At 55.4% G+C, this 20,495-nt stretch overlaps 1 protein-coding gene across 1 annotated transcript in view; it reads right to left on the bottom strand.

Moving 5' to 3' along the window:
• Positions 1-14,284, bottom strand: part of VIPR1 (vasoactive intestinal peptide receptor 1) — a 33,033-nt gene extending 18,749 nt beyond the window's left edge. The window contains exons 1-3 of the mRNA XM_082637708.1: positions 14,194-14,284; positions 3,152-3,260; positions 1,293-1,470 (exon numbers count right to left, since the gene is read on the bottom strand). Of these exons, the coding sequence (XP_082493834.1) occupies positions 1,293-1,470; positions 3,152-3,260; positions 14,194-14,271 (365 nt within the window). The 5' untranslated portion in view covers positions 14,272-14,284. The remainder of the gene's footprint in view (positions 1-1,292; positions 1,471-3,151; positions 3,261-14,193) is intronic.
• Positions 14,285-20,495: the final 6,211 nt, after the last annotated feature.

Below are 20,495 nucleotides of genomic sequence, written 5' to 3'. Positions count from 1 at the left end.
GTGTGTCCTAAATTTCATTTTATAATAGTAAGGGAGGCATTAGAAAATATTTGTTGTAAAAAGGAGCTGTTGGGTATGACAGGGTGATGGGTATATTGGGATTTAGCTAGTTCTTGAGGAGTCTTCATAAAACTCACATACAACACAGATGCCTCCAACCCAGTCACACTGTGAATTGTGACAGGGGTGGTGAATAGGGAGTGAGTTTGGAGAAAGCCCTGCATCGCAGGCTGAGCTCTCCACTGTGTACCTATTAGCCTTGAAGGCCTGGCTGGTGACAGATGCACAGACCCCCTAGGGGTCTCTAGGGGTCCACTTTAATAGGCAGATGCAAATGCCACGGTTTTGCTTGTTCAGGGTCTGGGTGGCCCTGAGGAACAAGGACTCCTCTGGATGCCATCCCCGGAGGGAGGTTTAATTGTCTCTTTGCAACCCTGCCAGTCCCATAGATTTACTCAGGAAACCCAACCCCTGAGCTAAAGTCAACTCCAGCTGGGCCAAACCCAGCCCAGCCCAGCCCAGGTCCGAAGGTTCCCAAGTTCCCAAGAAGGGGGCCTGGGAAGAGGAGGTGGAGGGACATCCCCACTTGGGGAAGAGCCTCGGGCCTCTGAATGCTAAAGTGAGCTGACAGCGGGGAGGGGTGCCTTCTGGGGCTGTGGTAGCCAGGTGGCACCTGCAGCTGAAGGCTGAGAATGCCTGGATCTCCGTGGCCTGGTCAGAGTGCACAGCCTCCCTGCCTTGGGGACCTCATCCGCTACCACTCATCCTATCCTGAGTCGTCTGTGGCCTCACTCTGGCTTCCTGTGCCAGCATCTCTGGAGGCCAGGTAGCTGCTCTTCAGGCCAGTCCAATCCTGCTAGTGATTTAAGACCCTGTTCATAATATCATCAGCAAACATTTATGTAGCCTTTATATATGGGAGACACTGTTCTATCCTCTTTACCTAAATAACTTATTTAACCCCCTCCCATTCTACAGATGAGCAACTGAGGCACAGAGCAATTATGTAACTAGCCCCAGGTCACTTCGCTGGCGAGGGGGACAGCCTGTTCACACGCTCCATCTCCAGCAAACCTCTTGCCCTCTGCCTGGTCTGAAGGGCTCAGTGCCATTTCCAGGAATCTTGCATGGCTGGACTGTGTATAGCCCTGACAATGCTGGGCACACCCTGTCTTGCAGGCCAGCTATTGTGTTTGGGTCCTTGCCAGGCTTCAGGCTCTCTGGATCTCCAGCGGCGGTCCAGATCAGGAGTGGATTCAGAGCCGGGTCTCTGGCCCTGAGTTCAGCTTCACCAGAAGCGGCACAGAGGGGAGGGAGGCTGGGCTCTGTCCTCAGGGCGGCCACGCTTGGCCTCAAGGAATCTCAGCACCACCAGGCCTGGGCTGTGAACTGTGCTGGGGTGCAGGCCAGAAGGCAGCGGGGGAGCCAGGGAAGAGGGGTCGGTAGGGGGCATGTGGTCAGGGAGGCGTCCTGCTGGAGACAGCAGGGTCGGGAAGCTGAGAGGGGTGACAGCCAAGAAAATGCCGGGCGCCTGGAGGGCCTGTGGTTGTGAGCTGGGCCCGGGAGCATTCCCTGTGCGTCTGCCCCAGGGAGGCCACTGAGGTCCCACCGCACACGTCATCAGGCCCACAGAGACCCAGGGCCCAGGCTGGCTGAGCATGCCCACTGGGGGCTGCCACCTCAACAGGAAAGAAAGCCCAGCCTGGGGTGGGGGATGGCGAGGTGTTGGGGGGCACTGCTTGTCGTTTTATAGACATGTGTGCACAGAGAGACATGCACACTGACAAGCATTACCAGGCACACAGACTCACAAACACACACACAGATATACATACATGTACACTTACTTGGACATGGAAAATCCAGACACAAGCAAACACAGGCACAGAGAGACACACACAACTCACAGACACACATGTACAGACATGACTGAGCGTGCCACAGACACTCACACACACACACACACAGCACACCAGGCAGATATATCCAGGCAGGTCCAGGCTTACACAGACACATGCCTCCAACACACAAAGACACTCAGAGTCAGTCACGAAGCTACACACCCCAGAGGCACAGCCATAGCCCTAGGCAGACAGGGGCCAGGAGCACACAGCTGGATGTGCGTGAACATGCGCAGAGCCTCTCACAAGGTCGTGGGCAGACTCACCGTCCACAGACCCATACATGCCCTCCTCTGGATCTCGGGCCAGCTGCCTGGTGACAGGGTGTTGGCACCTGCCATGCACCCTGTGCCAGCAATGACCTCATTGGGATCACGAGGGTGGCCTGCCCTTGGGGCCTAGGAGGTGCTATAGTGGGGCCTGTAGTCTGGGGTCTGGGCCTCTCTGGGCTGCGCATGATCCCGGATCCCACTGTGAAGCCTTTCTGAGGCCTGTCTGTAGCCTGGTCCTGCCTCCCTGTCCTGGCAGGGCGTTGGGGCATAGGCAGCAGGCAGGTCCGGCCACCCCTCTACCCAGGCCGCAGTCTCAGGGCCCTGGGAGACAAGGGGCCATCCCTCCTTGAGAGCTGGGAGAGGCAGAGGCCATCCGTGATGCTATACACACACTCACTGCCTCTACAGGAGGCAGAGAGCCTGGGCGGCAGGGCCCAGGAGGAGGGGCCCAGGACCGGGTGCATAACTGCCAGCCTCAGGGAGATGGGGGCACTGGGGAGCCAGGAAGAAAGATGCTCCCTGCTCCTGAGCCAGGCTGCTACGTAAGTGTAAGCTCGGCCTCGGGGAGGTGACCTCTGGGAGGGAGGCCCAGAGCTGCTCTGGGCTCCCCACTGCTCCAGCCCTCCCCCTCCCTCACAGGGAGGCTCGACCTCCATAGCCACTCCCCACCTGCCACGGGCAGTAGGCCTGGGCGCCTCCCAACTTGCCAGCCTCTCTGCTTCTCCCAATCCTGCCCACCCTTCTGAGTCTGGCTCAGGCTGCAGCTTTTGAAGGAAGCCATCTACTTCCTTCCGTTCTCACCCCAGGGCTGCTGAGCCAAGTGCGGGGAGCACAGGATTGGGGAGTGAAGACCAGCGGGTGCTGCTATTTGATCTGATGGCCCTGCAGCTGGGCAGCCCCGACCTGAGAGTGGGTCTGGGCTCACGGTGTGAGGGAGGGGGCTCCTTGGGGGGTCCCTCTTGCCACTGGGGGCCTCACCTGGTGTTTCACTCTCCAGCTGGGCCTCCTTCAGGCACTGGCTGTGCTGTACCTCGATCATCTGCATGTAGTCACACTCCTCCTGCTGCAGCCCGACTTCCCAGCCGCCCTGGGGAACAGAGACAGGGAGGGGGACCCGTCACCCTCATCCACAGCCTCCTTGTCATCCACGGACCCCAGGAGCACGGTGCCAAGCGAGGCCCAGTCACCGGACAGGTCCAAGTTCCAGACTAAACCCCAATCCCAACCCCAGACTGAATTCGACCTTCAACGGAAGCCTGACCCTGACCTAGATCTGACCCCAAACTCTTGTCTATTGTCCTCAAAGCGGGGTCTGCCTTGAGGGCCCTGTCATGGCTTCCTGGTGGCCCTAGCAGTACCATGGCTGTAACAACACTGTCTCTTTGTGGGTGGTACGGCTATGGACAGAGGTTACAGGGCCTCTCCTTAGAGCCCAGAGCTGGCCCACTGGACTTTCCAGTTTGGGTTGGGAGCCCTCAGTCCCTGCTTCAGTCTCCATGGATGAGTGGGGCCCAGGAGGTGCCACCTCGTTATGAGTTGGACCCTGGCTTCCTGTTCTTGGAGCCAGGCCTGGCAGGAATCCAGGAGTCTGGCTGCATCTTCCAGCCTCTGTCCCCATTCTAGGAGCCTGTGCTCAGTCCCCCTGGGTCACCAGGCTGGGAAGGGAATTCTGGACCTCCTTGGCCAGACGCGCCGCCCCCCCCCCCCCGCCCACCACCTCCTTAGCTTCTGAATAATTCAAGCTCTATCAGATCTAATGAGGGTGAGGGAGGTCTCAGGAAGTACAAGAGGCCCCTGTAGGATGGCTGGAGGTAAGGAAAAGGGATGGGAAAGCCCAAGCTTCTCCCCTCCCCTCCCCTGTGCCCCGGCCAGGGATTAGGGGTGAGATCTGACCTGTGTGCCAGGGAAACATTGGCATTGGGTCTGACATGTGAGTAGGGGTGATAGCTGCCCAGGAACAGCCAGAAAAATCAGGTCTTGGGAGCCACTGGGTGAGGAAGGTGGGTAAAGGCCTCCGTGAAGGAACCACTGGGCTGGTGGCAGCTTCTGCCTGTCTCTTTGGCTTTAGGGAAGTGGCTGCCACCTCACATCAGCTTCCTCATCTCTGCCCAGGGAGAAGAATGTCACAGTCCCCACAGGGCTGTGGGGAGAGGCCAGCAAGATTGCTCCAGAATCAGAGTTTATCAGCGTCTCTTCCACTTGTCCCCCCTCACCCTGGGACATGGTCTTCAACTCCCTGGACCTCAGTTTCCTGGTGGGCTAAATGGGCCTCAACCACCTCCCTTGCTGACCCAAAGGCTTCTTGCAGTAGGGCTGTGGGGAGAGCATAGGTATGGTGGGGTTCCCCTTATTTCCTTCTTTTAAGGGGGTCCCTGTCTGGCGTTGTTCTAAACAAGTCAATCCCATTGTAATCATGTGACCCCAAAGAGGGACCACACTCTTAAATCTCATATCTTTTCTTTTTTTTCTTTCTTTCTTTTTTTTTTTTTTGCGGTACGCGGGCCTCTCACTGTTGTGGTCCCTCCCGTTGCGGAGCACAGGCTCCGGACGCGCAGGCTCAGCGGCCATGGCTCACTGGCCCAGCCGCTCCGTGGCATGTGGGATCTTCCCGGACCGGGGCACGAACCCGTGTCCCCTGCATCGGCAGGCGGACTCCCAACCACTGCGCCAGCAGGGAAGCCCCCTCATATCTTTTCTTTTAAACCGTTACACGAACAAGCGTATCCTGCTCCATAATAGATCTGTGTTACTTTCCATATGTCAAGTTTTAAATGACTTTCCAGCTAATATCTTTACCCTAATTGGCTGGTAGAGTTAATGGTCCAAGATGGAACCCACGTTCACTATGTGGCTTCCAGGCTCGTGGCACACAGGCGAGTGAGATCTGGGTGCTGGGGTCACATGCTTCCCCTCCTGCCCAGAAGGGACGGAAATACTCATGGTGCTTTGTCTTAAGGGGTCTGTGTCTGGCTCATCCTGCTGGGGCATGGGAAGAGGGGTGGCCAGAGGGATCCCAGAGGTGGCCTCTGGGGGAGAGGAACCCAGAGATTGGCCACCCCAGTTTGTGTCCCACCATTGGTCTCTCTTGCTTGCTTGGAGCACGTTTCTCCCCAAGGTAACTTCCCAGCTTGTTGTCCTCCAGCAACAGGGTTTGTTCTGCCTTCTGGTTCTTCGCTAGCCTTGCCTGCTTCTCCTGCCTATTTCAGCTGCCATCACCCCACAACACGAAAGCAGAATGGGTAGTAGTAGACATCTGTGTTGCTGCCTTCTACCATCCTTTACCTTCCTCTGACGCCATGTCCTCATCTCTACCTGGAAAACCACGTCCTTTCCCACTCTTAGTCTATGGGGTTCTGATGAACCCTCTTCCAGGGGATCAATATATGACCAGACTTAAGCCAGTCAAAGTGTTCCTGGCCATAGTCCCTGGCACATGGCCTAATTCAGGCTGCTCAGAGCCCGGAAGCTCATTCCTGGGACCTTAGATTAAGCAATTAGGCAAGTGTATTTGTTCTTTCCCACTGGACTGGAAACCTCAAAGGACGCAGGGGCTAGAGCTACTGCCACCACCTTGTTGCCAAGTATAGCACAACGATGAAGCCACACAGCTAAAGGAAGGATAAAGAGGTAGAGAAAAACTGGATCCTCTTGACATCGTCTGAGCCCCTGAACGCAGCCATGCCTGAAATCAGCCCTGCTTCCAGGAACATGACTCAATAGCTTTCTGTATGGCTTAAGCCAGTTGAGTTTTCTGTCCTTGTAACCAAGAGTCCAGACTTGTGCTCTGAAGACAGGACAATGGATGCCCTCATTTGCTGAGCCCTCTTAAGCCTGGGCTATGGCCATGCTGTTTGCCGGGACACATTTATTTTCCAGTCACTGAGAGCATCATAGGGCTCCTGGTGGCTTCTGCCTGCTACTTTCTGAGGGTGAAGGGGTGTGGGGTCACCTTCTCTAGGCAACTCTGCTCCCCCAGCAGCACAGCCACAGTGTCCCTCCTGAGAGGCAGTGTGTAGAGGAAGGGCAGGAGCCCTTGGGATAACCTGGGAGCCTGGGGGTATCTCTGAATAAAGTGAGGGTGGTCTAGAGCACAGGTCCCCAACCCCTGGGCCGCAGGGTTAAGAACCGGGCCGCATAGCAGGAGGTGAGCGGCGGGCAAGCGAGTGAAGCTTCCTCTGCCGCTCCCCGTTGCTCACATTACCGCCTAAACCATCCCCCCCATCACTCACATTACTGCCTGAATCATCTCCCCCCACCCCACCTCACCCTGCCCGTGGAAAAATTGTCTTCCACAAAACCGGTCCCTGGTGCCAAAAATGTTGGGGACCACTGGTCTAGAGGATGAGTTCTGCTTTCACCACAATTGGGTGCTGGGCCCCATCTGGAGAAGGGTAAAGGAAATAGAGATCCAAAGAGGGACTGGAGGTCACTCAGCAATGCACATTTCTAGAGGGACCTAAGTCTCTGGCCACTGGTCTGGACTGCATCAATCCCTCTCCATGGCCTTGTCTTGGGCCATCTGGTCAGCCATTGCCCTTTGGAGGACAGGGTCAGGACAGCTCTCTCTAGCCCTTATCACTGAGGAATTCAGGCAGACTATGGACTTCCTCTTCTACATACTTCCCTATTCTAAACATCCTCATTATCCTTCTGGACTCCAGACACACAGAATTAGAAAATTCCCAGCCAGATGTAGCCAAGTCTAATTGTCCCAGGGAAGGGTTCCAGGGGAGGATATAGCTGGTATGTGGGGTTCACAGAGAATGAGCAGTAGTGGTGGGCCTTTGAGGTTGTGTAAGAGTTTGACAATTAGAGGTAGAGTAAGCACATTCCAGAAAGTAGGAGCAGTGTGTGCAGAAGCGTGGAGGCATGAAAATGCCTAATACATTCAAGGTTGCAAGAAGCCTGACGTAGCTGCAGCAAGGGGCGCTGGAGGCATCAGGAGACAAGTTGGGAGACGTAGGCAGGGGTCAGGCCTCGTCAGTTCTGCCTGGACTAGTGCAGTAGCTTTCAGCCCCACCACCAGCAACCTGAGGGATCTTTGTAAAATGTGTATCCCCGTCCTCGTTCTCCTGCATCAAATCTCTGATGGTCCTAGGAGTCAAAGCCCAGACATCAAAACTGGCATTCAAGACCCTTCCTAACCCCACCACTGCCTAGGTCTCCCAACCTGCCTCTTGCCATCTCATGTGGAGAGGAGGAAGCAGGCCTCAAAGTCAGTCTCACATTGCAGTTGGTTTAAGACGAGAGTTTCAGGCCAGACTGGACCCCCAACACCTTCTCTGTGACAGCAGTTCCTGAGCCCAAAAGAAGGGACTCAGGCAGGAGTGAAGAAGTCCATAGCATCCCTTCAATCCTGATCCTGTGTCTCCTGCCATTTTGCTGGCCGGATGTGGGAGGTGACTGATTGGGAGGAGAGTCCTGAGTATCTGGCTGGGGGCGTGGATTAGCCAAGTCTTGTTAATTCCACTTGCTCAGTAGGCCCCTTCCTTTTTATTCCCACTGTGAGGGGCTTGGGAGAGGCCCTGCTTCCTCTTCCTGACGTGGGGCTCCCTGAGATATAGGGCAAAGGCTGCAGTTCTGGGGGAAAGGGTGAAGATGCTGAGAGTTGTAGCTGTTAGATGCTAGGGGCTCAGAGAGCCAGGGTGAGGCCAGCTCAGGTGTTGTGGGCCATACGCAACCCCCTCAAGGGAAGCTTGAGACCACAGCTACCAGTCTTGAATCAGAACCTCCAGCTTCATCCCAGGGCCAGAGAACTATGGCTGGAGAAGCCACGGGAGACAGAAGCAGGGTGGTGGGTGCACATGAGTCCCTCTGAGGAGCAGTTGTCTGTGAGAGGGGTCTAAAATGCAGCAGGCTGGAATAGGTGAGACAGGAGAAAGAACTTCCTGCCTGTAAATTACCAAGCACTGTGGGCCACCGTGGATGATTTGTGCTTCTGAGGTTTGTCAAAGGAGGGCTCTTTTTTTTTTTCCTGCTAGGGATGGTTGGAGCAAGCTGGGGAATGGGGAATAGAGAGCGGGGGCTCGGGAAGGTCACATTTACCATTCTCCCATTACCATCCCATATCCCATGATTTATTTAAGCTCCTCCCTGCCCCCCCACTGAAATAAGGGGGCAACAAAGAGTCATGAGGGGAAACTGAGGACCCAGAGAGAAAGCAGTGTGATCAAAGGCACACAGGACTGCAACGCAGCTTCCCCCGCTGCCCCCTTCATTTTGGCTTTTGTGTTTGAATTGGTAAGGAGATGGAGATCTTGTAGCCGAGGAGGAGGTGAAGGGGAGAGGAGAGAAGGAGTAAAAGGAGGAAAGAATGGGGGCAGGCATAGGAAGGTAAGGTAAATCATGGGATCCAGCAGTCATGGAAAAGAGGAGAAACGTGCTCCTGGCTTTGCAGAGGGCACTAAAAGATGTTGAAATTATCATCTTAGTGGGAAGAGACACAAGGGAGTCTGTTGGGCTGATGCGAATGTATAATAGCTTGATCTGGGTGGTGGCTACATAGGTGCACCCGTATGAGACAATTCCTTGAGTCATCACTTCAGATTTGTACATTTCACTAATTAAAAACTGCCTCTAAAGTCCCAGGGCGTCATGTGACATGCCATAGCCACTTTGGAAGAAGTAGCTCTCTTATAAGACAGCAGAGCCTAGTTAAGTCCACAGATTCTGGAATCATACTGTCTGCCACTTCCGGGCTGGGCGACCTTGGGCAAGTCACCTCACCTCATCTGTAAAATGAGGACAATGACAGCACCACCTACATCCAGGGTTGCTTTGGGTCACATGTAAGGGACACGAGGGGATTGCCAAAGGTTAGCAGTTGTTGCCAAAGCCCCAGCCCAGCCCAGCCCCTCATACCCGGCTGCCTTGCTGCCTATGCCCGGACCCAGCCTAGCGCCAGCCTGACTGCCCTGCGGAACCCCAGGCAGTCTGAATGTCTTGCCCACTGACAAGTGGCAGCAGTGCCCTCCAGAGGAAAGGTCTTAAGCCTGGTTTCCCCCTACCCCCTACTGCAGTCGGATTTCTCTCCCCCTCCCTGTATTTTCACATCCTTTTGCCAATAGTCCAAAGCCTCCTGTCTCTGCAAGTCCTGGGGAAGGCTGAGCTCTGGGGGGGTAGGAGGGTGGAGTGAGAATTGGTGTTGGTGGATGGGGGGTAAGAAAAAGAGGGAGACATAGGGTTTGGGATGCAGGCTTGGGTTTGGGGCAAGAAAGAACTTTCCTCAGCTTAGGGTGGTACCAGGGCAAGGGCTCTCATTATTAGGAGAATGCAAGCAAAGGCATTCAGCCTGGGGTTAAGCCTGGTCCCTCAAGAGGCCCTTCTTGCAAGGTTTACTGAGGGGCATGAAGCCTTACAGGCTTTCTTTGCAGAGGATCAGCACGAGGATGGCCAGCAAAGCCGGGGTGGCAGAGACTCAGGTTTAAATCCTCTGTCCTTTGAAAGTCATCCTGGGCACCACTGGGGAAAGACACTCAGTTTCAAACACGGTGTCTGTGGGTGATGTTGATGTCGGGTCACCCACAGAGAGCAGGGCACCGACACAGGGAGCCATGACTCCTCGATATGTCGGCTGGTGACCTCTTCTCCTCCTCTGATGACCCCCTGGGCAGGAAGAACTTGTTTTTAAGATGGTGGGAGGCACTTCCTGGGAGATATGGACCGTCACATCATGAACCACATGAGAGGAGGTGCGTATAAGATTGGGCCCTGTCCAGTGAAGCCCAGCTTCCTGCCCACCCACCCTGCTCCAGGCCCCCTGCTCATCCCCTCACCCACCTGCCAGCTCGCTGTACAGTCCCATCATGGCACAGGCAGGAAAGGTCCTTGTAGTAGGTGCAACCCTCCCACCCTGATAATATCACCACTCATCTTGTGATGCTGGATTAAATGCTGCTGGGGGATATCTGAATATCGACTATTAAGGAATCCCTGTTAATTTTGTTAGGTGTGATAATGGTATCATAGTCACGTAGGAAAATATCCTTTGATTTTAGAGATGCATCTTAAAATAATTTGTTCTATGATGTCTATAATGTATTTTAAAATACTTCGGCCAAAAAAAGCAAATGATGCAAATATTAATGGTTAAAGGTTAATAATTTTCAAATCTAGAAATTGGGAGTGGACAAACACTGGAAATTCCTATACTGCCATTTTGCTGACATCACTCCAAGAAATGGGTATTTCCATGTTCATTATATTATTCACTCCACTTTAAAAAAAATATGTTTGAAAATGTTCACAATAAAAGTTAAAAAAAAAACCCATAATGTGATGGAAAGATTAAATTGTATTTCTTTTTCTTCTGAAACACATCTATAAGGTATGTGGGAGAGTTTGCATGTCTTGTACATTTTCCTGGGTGCAATGAGAGCAGCTTTGTGTTGGGAAAGTCAGAGAGGGGAGGGCTGAGTCTGGGAGGATGAGGACAAGGAGCAGGGAGAAAGGGACAGGGCTCTGTCTAGTCCCCTGGCCCCATTCCTGCGTCCACGTCCAGGGGTGTCACAGTGAAGGGCCCCTGCGAGTGGCAGGCTCCACCCAGGCTGGGTTGCCATGAGGTTGCCTGCGTGCAGGGAGGCCCATCATCCGTTGCCTGCCTGGGCCTGGAGCCTCACCCCCCATATTGTCTGGCTGCCCATGAGGAAGCACTACTCCCTGTCCCCAGTACTCCCGCCAGCCCTGGAAACCCCTGGGCAAGGGGGGCAAGAGAGGGCTGAAGAAGGGTCCCTAGGGCTCCTAAGCTGGGGATCAAGAGGAAAGAAAGACCTGTCACATAGTTCACACAGCACTTTCACCTCCTTCAAGTCTCACTGAAGTCCTGACTGGACGGCCAAGCCCATTTCACAGTCAGTCGTGTTGCTGGGGGTGGGTGGGTGGGTGGGAAGACTCTGCCCCAGCCAGGGTGCAGCTGGCCTCTCTTCCCATTTCTCTTGAATCTTGGGCCAAGGGTTCTCACCCTCCCTTTTGTGATGGGGAAACAGAGGTCCTTCCACAGAAAGGAAACATGCTCTCCAGGTCTACTGGCCATTGCCATGGAGTGAGGGGAGGACCCAGCTCAGGCTCCTTATCATGGAAGCTCTAGAAATATCAGGAAAGATGGAGACTCAGGGGAGCATGGGTGGGTGGAAACCTCTGAAGGGAGCTTGCTCTTCCAGTGCAGTCCCTGGGGAGCCCTGGGCAGGCCTAACTGATGTTGCCCCTTCACTTAAGGAGGAGACCTGACCCCTCTGTAGCAGTGTTTCCTAAAGCCCACAGGGTGGCTTGCTGGGGGCCGGGAGGGCTGGGTAGCCATGGACAGCTTCTGGAGCAGCTGGAAGCAGAGGACTGGGGCAGCATGCCTACGGCAAGGTGAAGCCTTCAGGAGCAGATGGCCAGCAACCCGCTTCAGAGAAGAATCAGAGGAACCAAGTGTCCCCCAAGCCCAGGGTCACTGCAGTCTCTGGGGGGAGCTGAGGGCTTCCTCCACCTTCTGGGGTCAGGCTCATTGGTCCTGCCAACAGAGGCTGTTTTATGGTCTCAGGTGGAAGGTTGGACCATTTGGCTGAACTCTTCAGGGACTGCCCTTCCTCCTCCAGGGAGCCTTCCCTGACTGCTCCTCTCAGTGACCCTTACCCCATTTCTGGGCAGCTGCACCCCACACCCACCTGGGCTGGTTCTCCTGGGTCACTGGCTCAGCTCTCCCCTACCAACTGGAGAATCTTCCCAGGGCAGGGCGTGGGTCTGCTCCTTCTCTATGACACCTCCCGCCCCTTCCCTGGGCTGGGCACTGGCCTGAGCAGTTCTGCTACCAGTGAGGAGCCCCTGTGCCTGCTGTCCAGGAGGGTGGGGGTAGTGGAAGGCCTGGAGGGTGGTCTTGGGGCGGACTTCCTCTTCTGAGACACTGGAGGTTTTCTTTCCTTTTTTTGCTTCCCTGTTCAGAGATTTCCTCTTCACAGACTGAGGTCAGGGCTCCATAAACAGGAGTGATAAGGCCTTGGGCTTTCAAACTGAACTTTGCAGCTACCATTTTATGACTCTGGTAACGTACTGCCCCCCGCCCCCGCCAAGTCTGGCTGGAGCAGGATTGCCTGGTGTCCATTCCTTATGGGAGCAAGTGCTGGCTGGTGGGGAGGAGGAGGGAGAAATAGAGAGGGAAATGGGGGCCCCTCATTCCAGCCTGCCCTCATCCACTCCTGGGTGAGTCCCTTCTCCCACTGTGGGCCCAGCCCTGCACTGGGCTGTAGGGGACATGGGAGGGTGAGAGACCTTAGCCCTTGATCCCATGGGATGGTCAAAAGAGCCCAGGCTGGGAGGTGAGTAGGGTTGAAGGGTGGGGTCAGAGGGAAAAGGGCTGAGTGGGCTGGAGCAATCAGGGAAGGCTGTCTGGAGGAGCAGCTCAAGTTGGGAACTAACCAAACAAAATGTGGAAAGACAGGGGAAGGTAGGCATGGGAAGAGCCAGGCTTTGGACTCTCTCAGGAGGTGGGGGGCAGATGTTGCATGAGAAGGGGCCCCACTGAAATCACTCTGCCTCTAGGCTGAGAAGCCTCCAGGGATGGGAGAACGGGGTGCCAGTGGTGGTCCCAAGATCCCTGGCTCATCCAGGGAGAATTTGAGTGGTTGGAGCCCAAGGGTGGAAGAGCCTGAGGGTTGCTGGTGAGGCCTGGAGGCTTTGTGACACTGAGAGGCTGTAAGTGGTGCCAGAGCTACAGCCTCAGGGCCAGAACTTGGTGGGGCTTTGAGTGCTCAGGAGGTGGGTCTCACCAAGGCCATTAGTGGGAGGAGAGGAATTATGCCAATTGTCTTAAGGTCTGCTCCCAGGACAAGCAAGGAGCACCCCATCCCGGAGTGTGCAAGACATTAGCTAGGTGGAACAGAGATTCCTGCCCTGGTGGAGGTGATGGTAAGGGAGGTAATCATGGGATAGAAGAAACTATATGACCAATATACTCCATCCACCCACCAGCCAACCTGGAGCTGGTGCCAGACCTGGAACCCACAGGTTTTAGGCCCTGCCCAAGCAGCAACTGCAGATTCCTCAAGTCCTGGGGTAAGGGTAGAAAGAAATCAACCTCAGCCAAGGTCTGATGGGTGGGGGAGAGGTGTGGCTCTGTTATCTTTGGGCCTCACTTTGCCCATCTGTAAAATGGGCTTGGGTAGTCTTCAGGTCTTCCCTGATCTTACAGAGAGATAACTCATGCATCTCCTGCCTGAACCAGAATCTGCCCTGCAGCCCAGGTAAGCCACACCCCCAGGCACACACATGGGCACACCCACACATGGGGCACGAGGGCACACATGCACCAGGGGCACACACACACCCATATGGAGATGAAGCAGAAGTGGGAGGAAGAGGGTGACCACGGCTTGTTGGTTGTTTGCTCCCTGGTCAGCTTTCCCCATGCACATGTCTGGCCCTCCCTGAGAAACACCACCCCAAATCCTTACTGCCCACCACCTTCCACCTTGAGCTCCATACTTTTCAGCTCTGCTCAGTGGGAGGGCACAGAAGGGTCTGCCTGCCAGCCACCTGATCCCAAAAGCCCCTTCCCAGGTCCCGGGGTCCTCGGTGTTTGGTCTGCTGGTGAATGTCACTCCTACAAGTAGCTTAACGCCCCATAGACACCTCCGGTGGGGCACAGCACACAACGACGACCCTCACAGCCTGCCTCCAACCTCCTGTCTAGCAGACCTTCCATTTCAGTGGACCACAGTCCCCGACCCTGCATCCACTGACCTCCCCAACCCACAGGTACTACATGGAAGGCAAGCTTGGAGTCCGCTCTTTCCCGCCTCCCCTCCACCGGTGTCCCAGATCCCGGCGCTGAGCGGGCTCCAAACAGCGCTGGAAGGGACTAGGCTCGACGGAGACCCCACCCCGCCCTCGGGTCTAGATCCGGTGTGAGGCGCAGGGGAGGCGAGACACGGTGCTCCGCGCTCCTTATCCCCTCCACACAGACTTGAGCACACGGCTGGGCTCTCGTCACCCTCGCTCCACCCCCAGCTGCCGGGACTCTGGGCGGCCCGGCGGACACTCACCGCTGGGCCGAGGGCGCAGGCTAGGGCGCCGACCAGCATGCAGAGCCAGCGGGCGGGCGGAGGTCTAGGAGGGCGCATGGTCCGCCCCGGGTCCGCGACGGGCGGCCCGGCGCCGGTAAAGGGCGGGCGGACGGGCGGCGCACCGCGCAGCGGACGTTGGGGAGACTGACAGAGTGGCGCTGCCGCGGTGCCCCTGCGTTAAGAGGCTCCGCTCGGAGCGGGGGCGGGCCCCGGGGGCTCGTCTGACGGGCGGCGGGTGCAGCCAATGGCTCGGCAGAGTCGGGGCGGCCGCGCAGGTGTGGGGCGGGGCTGGGGGAAGCCCCGGCGAGTGGGGTGTCCCAGAGCTCCCTCCGCCAGTCCCACACGTCAGTCCTCAGAGGCGAGGTGTGGGCAGGCCTTCGTCCCTTCGGACCGCATCCCCGGGAGACCCCCCAACGCGTCCCATTCTTCCCTGCTTGGCTCACGACGTTTCCAAGCGCCAGGGTACGATCTCCCACTCCCACACGCCCCCTTAGCCCCACCCCAGGGCGCTCTGCTCGTCCAACTTCAGAGCCACCTCCTCTAGGAGGTCCCCCCGCCAGCCTCCCCATTTTCCACTTCTGCGCCTCGGAGGGCTGGTGCAGGCGGGCCGGATTAGGAGACAGCACAAATCACTTCTGATCCTCTAGGCTGAGGGCGCGACCTGCCTAGGGGTCCTGGGCTGCAAGTGCCCCAGATAGGTGGGGCTCACTGTTTGATCCATTTTCAGTCACCCCAACTCATCCCTCGCGCCGGAGAGGCCAGGCTAAGGGAAGCTAGGGCGCGAGTGAGTCCCGACGCTGGGTTCCTTGGTACCTCCCCTGAGCCCCGGCGACCCGGCAGGGCGCGCTCGGCACCGGCTGGGCTCCCGGACCATTCACGACCGGGCGGGGGCGGGGGGTCGTGCTTCAGGAAGGATGGCGAGTCCGCTCCTGCGCGCGTCTGGGCCGGGGCACCTCGGGAAGGAGGCAGAACCGAAGTTCCAGCGCCCTCACGCGGGGAGGGAAGGTCTGTTGCCAGCGCGCGGGCCCGGTCTGCGCGCATCCGACCTAAAACAACCAGAGCCCTCCTCCTCCAGCCGTCCCTATTTTACTTACTGGGAAACTGAGATACAGAGAAAGGCCCGGAGCCGGCCTCTGATGCCTCACTTCCAAGGTTCGGCGGGGGACATCGGGCCAGCCCTCCTCCACCGTGCATCCTCAGAGCTCGGTTTATTCTTCCTTAGAATAAGGGGCAGGTTCACTGGCTCCGTGCCCTGGAAGGGCGCCTTCTTGTGGACCAAATGCCGGTGGCTGCCTTGCCCTCTTTCCTCGGGTTCGAGACTGGTGCAGTCGAGGCTGGAGGTGGCGGTAGTGGCAGTGGGGTAGGCTGGCTGATGGGTGACTGTGATAGGGGGATGAGGGCAGGCGATGTTCAGTGGAGAGGCGGAGAGGGCTGCGCGTCCCTGGGCGCCTGCGGAATGTGCGGCTGCTTGAAGGAGGTCTTACTCCAGGCTCTGGCTGATCAGCAAGTGAGTCAGAGTTCCCTGCGGGCGCACCCTGCTTTCCCTCCCTGCAGCGCGGGGTACTCGGGCCGCTGACCTTCTAAGGGTAGGATGGAGTTATGGAGAGACAAGGGAAAGCCAGGAAGGGATGAGCGCCGAGCCCCTCCTCGATTTCGGCTTATTTGGGGTGTTAGCATTTGCTTCCTATTCTCCCTCCCTCCCTCCCTCCCTCCCTCCTTCCCTCCCTTGCACAATCATTAAGAGTTTGCTGTGTGCCAGGCTCTGCGCTTTGCACTGGGGCGCAGAGATAGATAAGACAGTGGCACCTGTTGCCTGAGGAGGACCCGGGGAGCTATTGTACTCCCTCCAAATTTCTACCTCCTTCCAGATATAATCAGTAAGCCTGGACATAAGCCCTTCCCCAGACAGGAGAACTGTGGAGATGCCCTTGCCCTGGCCATTCTGGGGTTTGAACTCACTTTCTCAGGGGAGGAAGTGTTTGAAGAATCACAAGCCATCTCCTCATCCATTCTCACTTCTGGAGACCAGGTTAGGCTCAGGAGTCAGAGGTCCTTGCCTCCCCCTGCGACCCTGCCACTACTCCCTCTCAGGCCTCAGTGCTCTAGCAGGGCAGTGGAATTTTGTCCTCATTCTGGAAAGTCACCTCTGCTTGGCACAGTGACCCAGGAATCCTAGATATGAATGGCAAATCCATGAGCTTTGGATCTCATAAACCTTTGCCCACTCTACACACACACACACACAAAGACACACACACACACACACACACACATCCCATCTGATCAGCTGCAGAATGCTGATGAAATCCCACCATTAAAGCATGTCCTTTGGCCTGTTAAAGTTCTGCTCTCTCTGAGGACAATTATCTTGGTTACTTGAGAGTGCATTTGAGGGAGGTGAGGATTGGGGAATAGGGGAGAGCCAGACCCCACTTTGCCAAGTGACCCTTGGCCAGGCCCAGAAGGGGGCAGATGGAGGAGGGGTGGGAATCTTAAGGCTCTCAGCTGGGGGTGGCTGCCTCTCCCCTTGTTCTGGAGGGTGTCCACACGACACCCCCTCCTTAGCTCAAGGACTACACGTGGGCAGGCTGGAAGCAGTGAGAGTGACTGGCAGGGCCCCTGGATGCCCTTGCATCCAGGGTTACTGAGGAATAATAGTTTCCATGCAGATTCTTTGCAATGAAGATTACTTCTTTGTTCTTTCAGAATTGTTCTCCTGGGAGACCCACCCTTCCTTACCTATCAAAAGTCACAAAACAACTTCAGAAGTGAAAGAAGCAGGAAAAAGAAAATAGCAAAAACAAACCAATACCTGAACAATTCAACCAAGAGTATGTTTGACCTTGTTTTGATGAATTGTTACCGCATATCCCGTTCTATGTCCTGAGGCATTGTGGAGATCACCTGGGGGCCTACACCTGGGGAGTCCTTGGAATCTGATGAGAAAACCATCCTTTCACCTGTCTGATATCTGGGAAAGCTTCTGGGGTGGGAGTGGGATATCAGAAACAGGAGGTGTGTGTGTGTTGGGGGTGCACAGAGACAGACTATTTGAGGGGGTAGGAAACAGTGACTTGGATCTCCATTCTCCATCCCCCCGCAAAGCCCGAGTCCCTCTGGAGTTGGCCTTTGCCTCATCAGTCCAGTTTTGGGGAGGAGGCCACAGCCACCTCTTGCTCTCTGCTCCCCCGTGTCCTCTTGAATGGATTCCTCCAAGGGTATTCTGTTCTGAAGTCTCTCCTCCTGGATCCCTGGAACCAGTCACCAGTCTCTGGCCCAAGCTCCACCTCCCTTCTGGATGCGGGAAACAGAGGGGTGCAGAAGGTGGGGGGAAAGAGAGAGAGACAAAGTCACTTGCCTTCCCCCGTGATGACAGGCGCGGCAGGAAAGAATCAGCAGTTACTCATTTGGAGCCTGCCTGGCTTCCTGGCTGCCTGCCTCATTCTTGCTGTGGGTACCACCTTGCCTCCCCCAGTCCTTCTCCCACCTCTCTGAGTCGTGCACTCACTGCTTCAAGGCTTCCAGCTGAGGAACTCAATGATGGTGAGGTCTGCAGTGGAGTGGGAAGGGCAGCTGGGGACCACGGTGTGGTCTTGGTCTCCTTGGCAGGGACTTGGCCTGGGGAGTCACTGCTCAGGACGCCCCTTCCGGAGCCGTCCACATTTCTGTGTGGATGCAAGCAAGCTTTGCCCTTTCTGGGCTTCTGAGTTGAAGACACCTTAGGTCTTTATTCATCAAGTGGGGCTGGCAGCTCCAAGGATATGAGGTGCTCATCATCTCCCCAGGTCTCTCCTTCTTTGGGGCCGGTTCTTCCTGTGAGAAGATGTTTCTTAACTCCAAGCCATGGTTTGGTGGAGGGCAGGAGAGGCCTATTGCTTAAAGAAGCAGTAGTATTCCCTTCATCCTTTCTGTAACTGCTTGCAGTGAATAGCATTCCTTCATCCCTCTTGTATCACCACCTCCACGGACCTGGCCCTCTGATAAGCACTGGGGATGTTGCAGTGACTTAGACATTGGCTGCCCCTCTAGGACAGCCTAGCGCTGCTTGAGCAGGGCTCTGTAGGGACCTTCTGGCGATGCTGCAGCTGCACTAGCTAAAAACCAAGAGTTCCTGGGAGTGCACGCGATGGAGGGAGAATTGTTCTGACTTGACAGATGGGGAATGGAAGCCCAGGGACGGTTTTGGAAATGGCTAGCATCACCCCTTGGTCCTGGAGGCTGGGCTTAGAGCTCGGGAGGGACGGGGCGGAGGGGAGGTGATGGTACCGACTCTAGGTGCATCAGTTCAGGCCCTCCACTGATCAGATTCTAAGACGGAGTTAGTATTATTGGAAGTTTATTGGACGGCAGGGGGACTCTGTGAAAGATAAAGGAGGAAAAGGCAGGACCCAGCAGGGAGAAACTCAGACTGCGACCCAGCTCTGACAGAGCCTCTGCTAGCCTGACCCGGAGCTGCAGAACAAAGGTGACATGTGGACGCCTTAGTAACCCTACTCTGCACAGTCAATGTCTGGGGGCTATCTGGGAAGAGCAGGACCCTCACCTCAAATGCCGTGGTGAATCCTGAAAGCGCTACTCAGAGAGGCTGTCAGCTCACTGCATTCCCCACAGCTGAATGGCACGTTCTTTCTTGACAGGAGATCCAAGTGAGGCATGTCTGCAGCTACCACAGAGGGGAAACTGAGGCGTGGAAAATGAAGGCCGGGGGAGAGATCCTGCTCCAGAGGAAGAGGAGCCCAAGGTCCTACCCTTGGGGAATGCCTATTCTGGGCACAGACAGGGATGACTCAAGAGGTAACTCCTTTCCTCAGAATCTCAGGGCTCATTATGATCCAGGGGGTCAGCGGTCTGTCATCATGCGGCTTGGCATCGTGGTACAGCAAGTCTGGGAGACTCCAGAGGGGAGGACTCCCCCCTCATTTACTCTTTCTCTCTCTCTTTTTTTCTTTTTTTTTTGCGGCACGTGGGCCTCCCACTGTTGTGGCCTCTCCCGTTGCAGAGCACAGGCTCCGGACGCGCAGGCCCAGCGGCCATGGCTCACGGGCCCAGCCGCTCTGCGGCATGTGGGATCTTCCCGGACCGGGGCATGAACCCCTGTCCCCTGCATCAGCAGGCGGACTCTCAACCACTGCGCCACCAGGGAAGCCCCCGCATTTACTCTCTAACAGCAGCCACAGTTTCTTGGTCAAATGCCTACTGCCGTATCTGTGTGCGCGTGTGCGTGTGTGTGTCCATGTACGTGAGTGTGTGTGCTGTGTATGGGTGTGTGTGCTGTGTATGGGTGTGAATCAGGACAGATGCATCTGCTCCCAGCCGGGTCTGAGAGCAGGGCGTGGCCAGCGTGTATTGGGAGGAGGCTGAGTTAGGGGCAAGGCTCTGGGTGATTAGTGGCAGAGAGGGAATGAGTCGCAGAGAGGGTGCCCAGGACCCCAGCACCAGGCTGTGTCTCAGAGCTCATTCCTAAGGCAATGGACTCTGTGGGCCTTGTAGCACCCCGACCCCAGGGGGAGCTCAGCCTAAGTCCACTGAAGATCTCAGTTCCCACGCTCACCTCTCCACTCCCAGCCCCGGGTTCCTGTGAATTGTTGTGTAGCTGGCCTTGGACAGAGATTCTGGAAAAGGAAAATAATGTCAACGGGGCAAAACAGACCTGGGGATTAAGTAACATAATTGATGCCATCAGAGACTAGTGTGTGTGTTAAAAATTTAAGGCTATTGACAGAAAAAGATGGAAGTCTCAATGGAACTCACAAACAACTAGAAGAAGGAAAAATAACACAAAGAAAACTCCATTAATGTGGGGGATTAGAAACAAGAATACATGATACATAGAAGCATAAAATCAGATATCAGGAATAATCACAAACATTAATCATCACAGTAAATGTGAAAGGAGGAGAATTTAAGATGGGAAATTTAAGAGGAATAGTTCATACTATTAGAACATTCAATCTATCAAAAAGATGAAATAATTATGAACATCTAACCATCTAATGATATAGCCTCAAGATACATGAAAAAAGGATGAATTGTCAAATCTACAGTCAGAGTGGAAGACCTGGACACCCTTCCCTCAGGAATTCCATTCAGCTGTCAAAAAAAAAAAAAAATCAACTAAAGCCCCATTTACCAGCAGGGATAGATATCTCAAAATATGGTATTGAGCAAGCAAAGCAGGTTACGGAATGAGGTGTACAATACAGTGTTCCTTATATAGAACTTAAAATCTGCAAACAATACTATGTAACTTTTATAGATACAAAAATATATAGAAAAAGTCT

The sequence above is a fragment of the Mesoplodon mirus genome, assembly GCF_964341445.2.
Source record: "Mesoplodon mirus genome assembly, chromosome: 12".
NCBI lineage: Eukaryota > Metazoa > Chordata > Mammalia > Artiodactyla > Ziphiidae > Mesoplodon > Mesoplodon mirus.
This window is presented reverse-complemented; position numbering and strand designations above follow the sequence as displayed.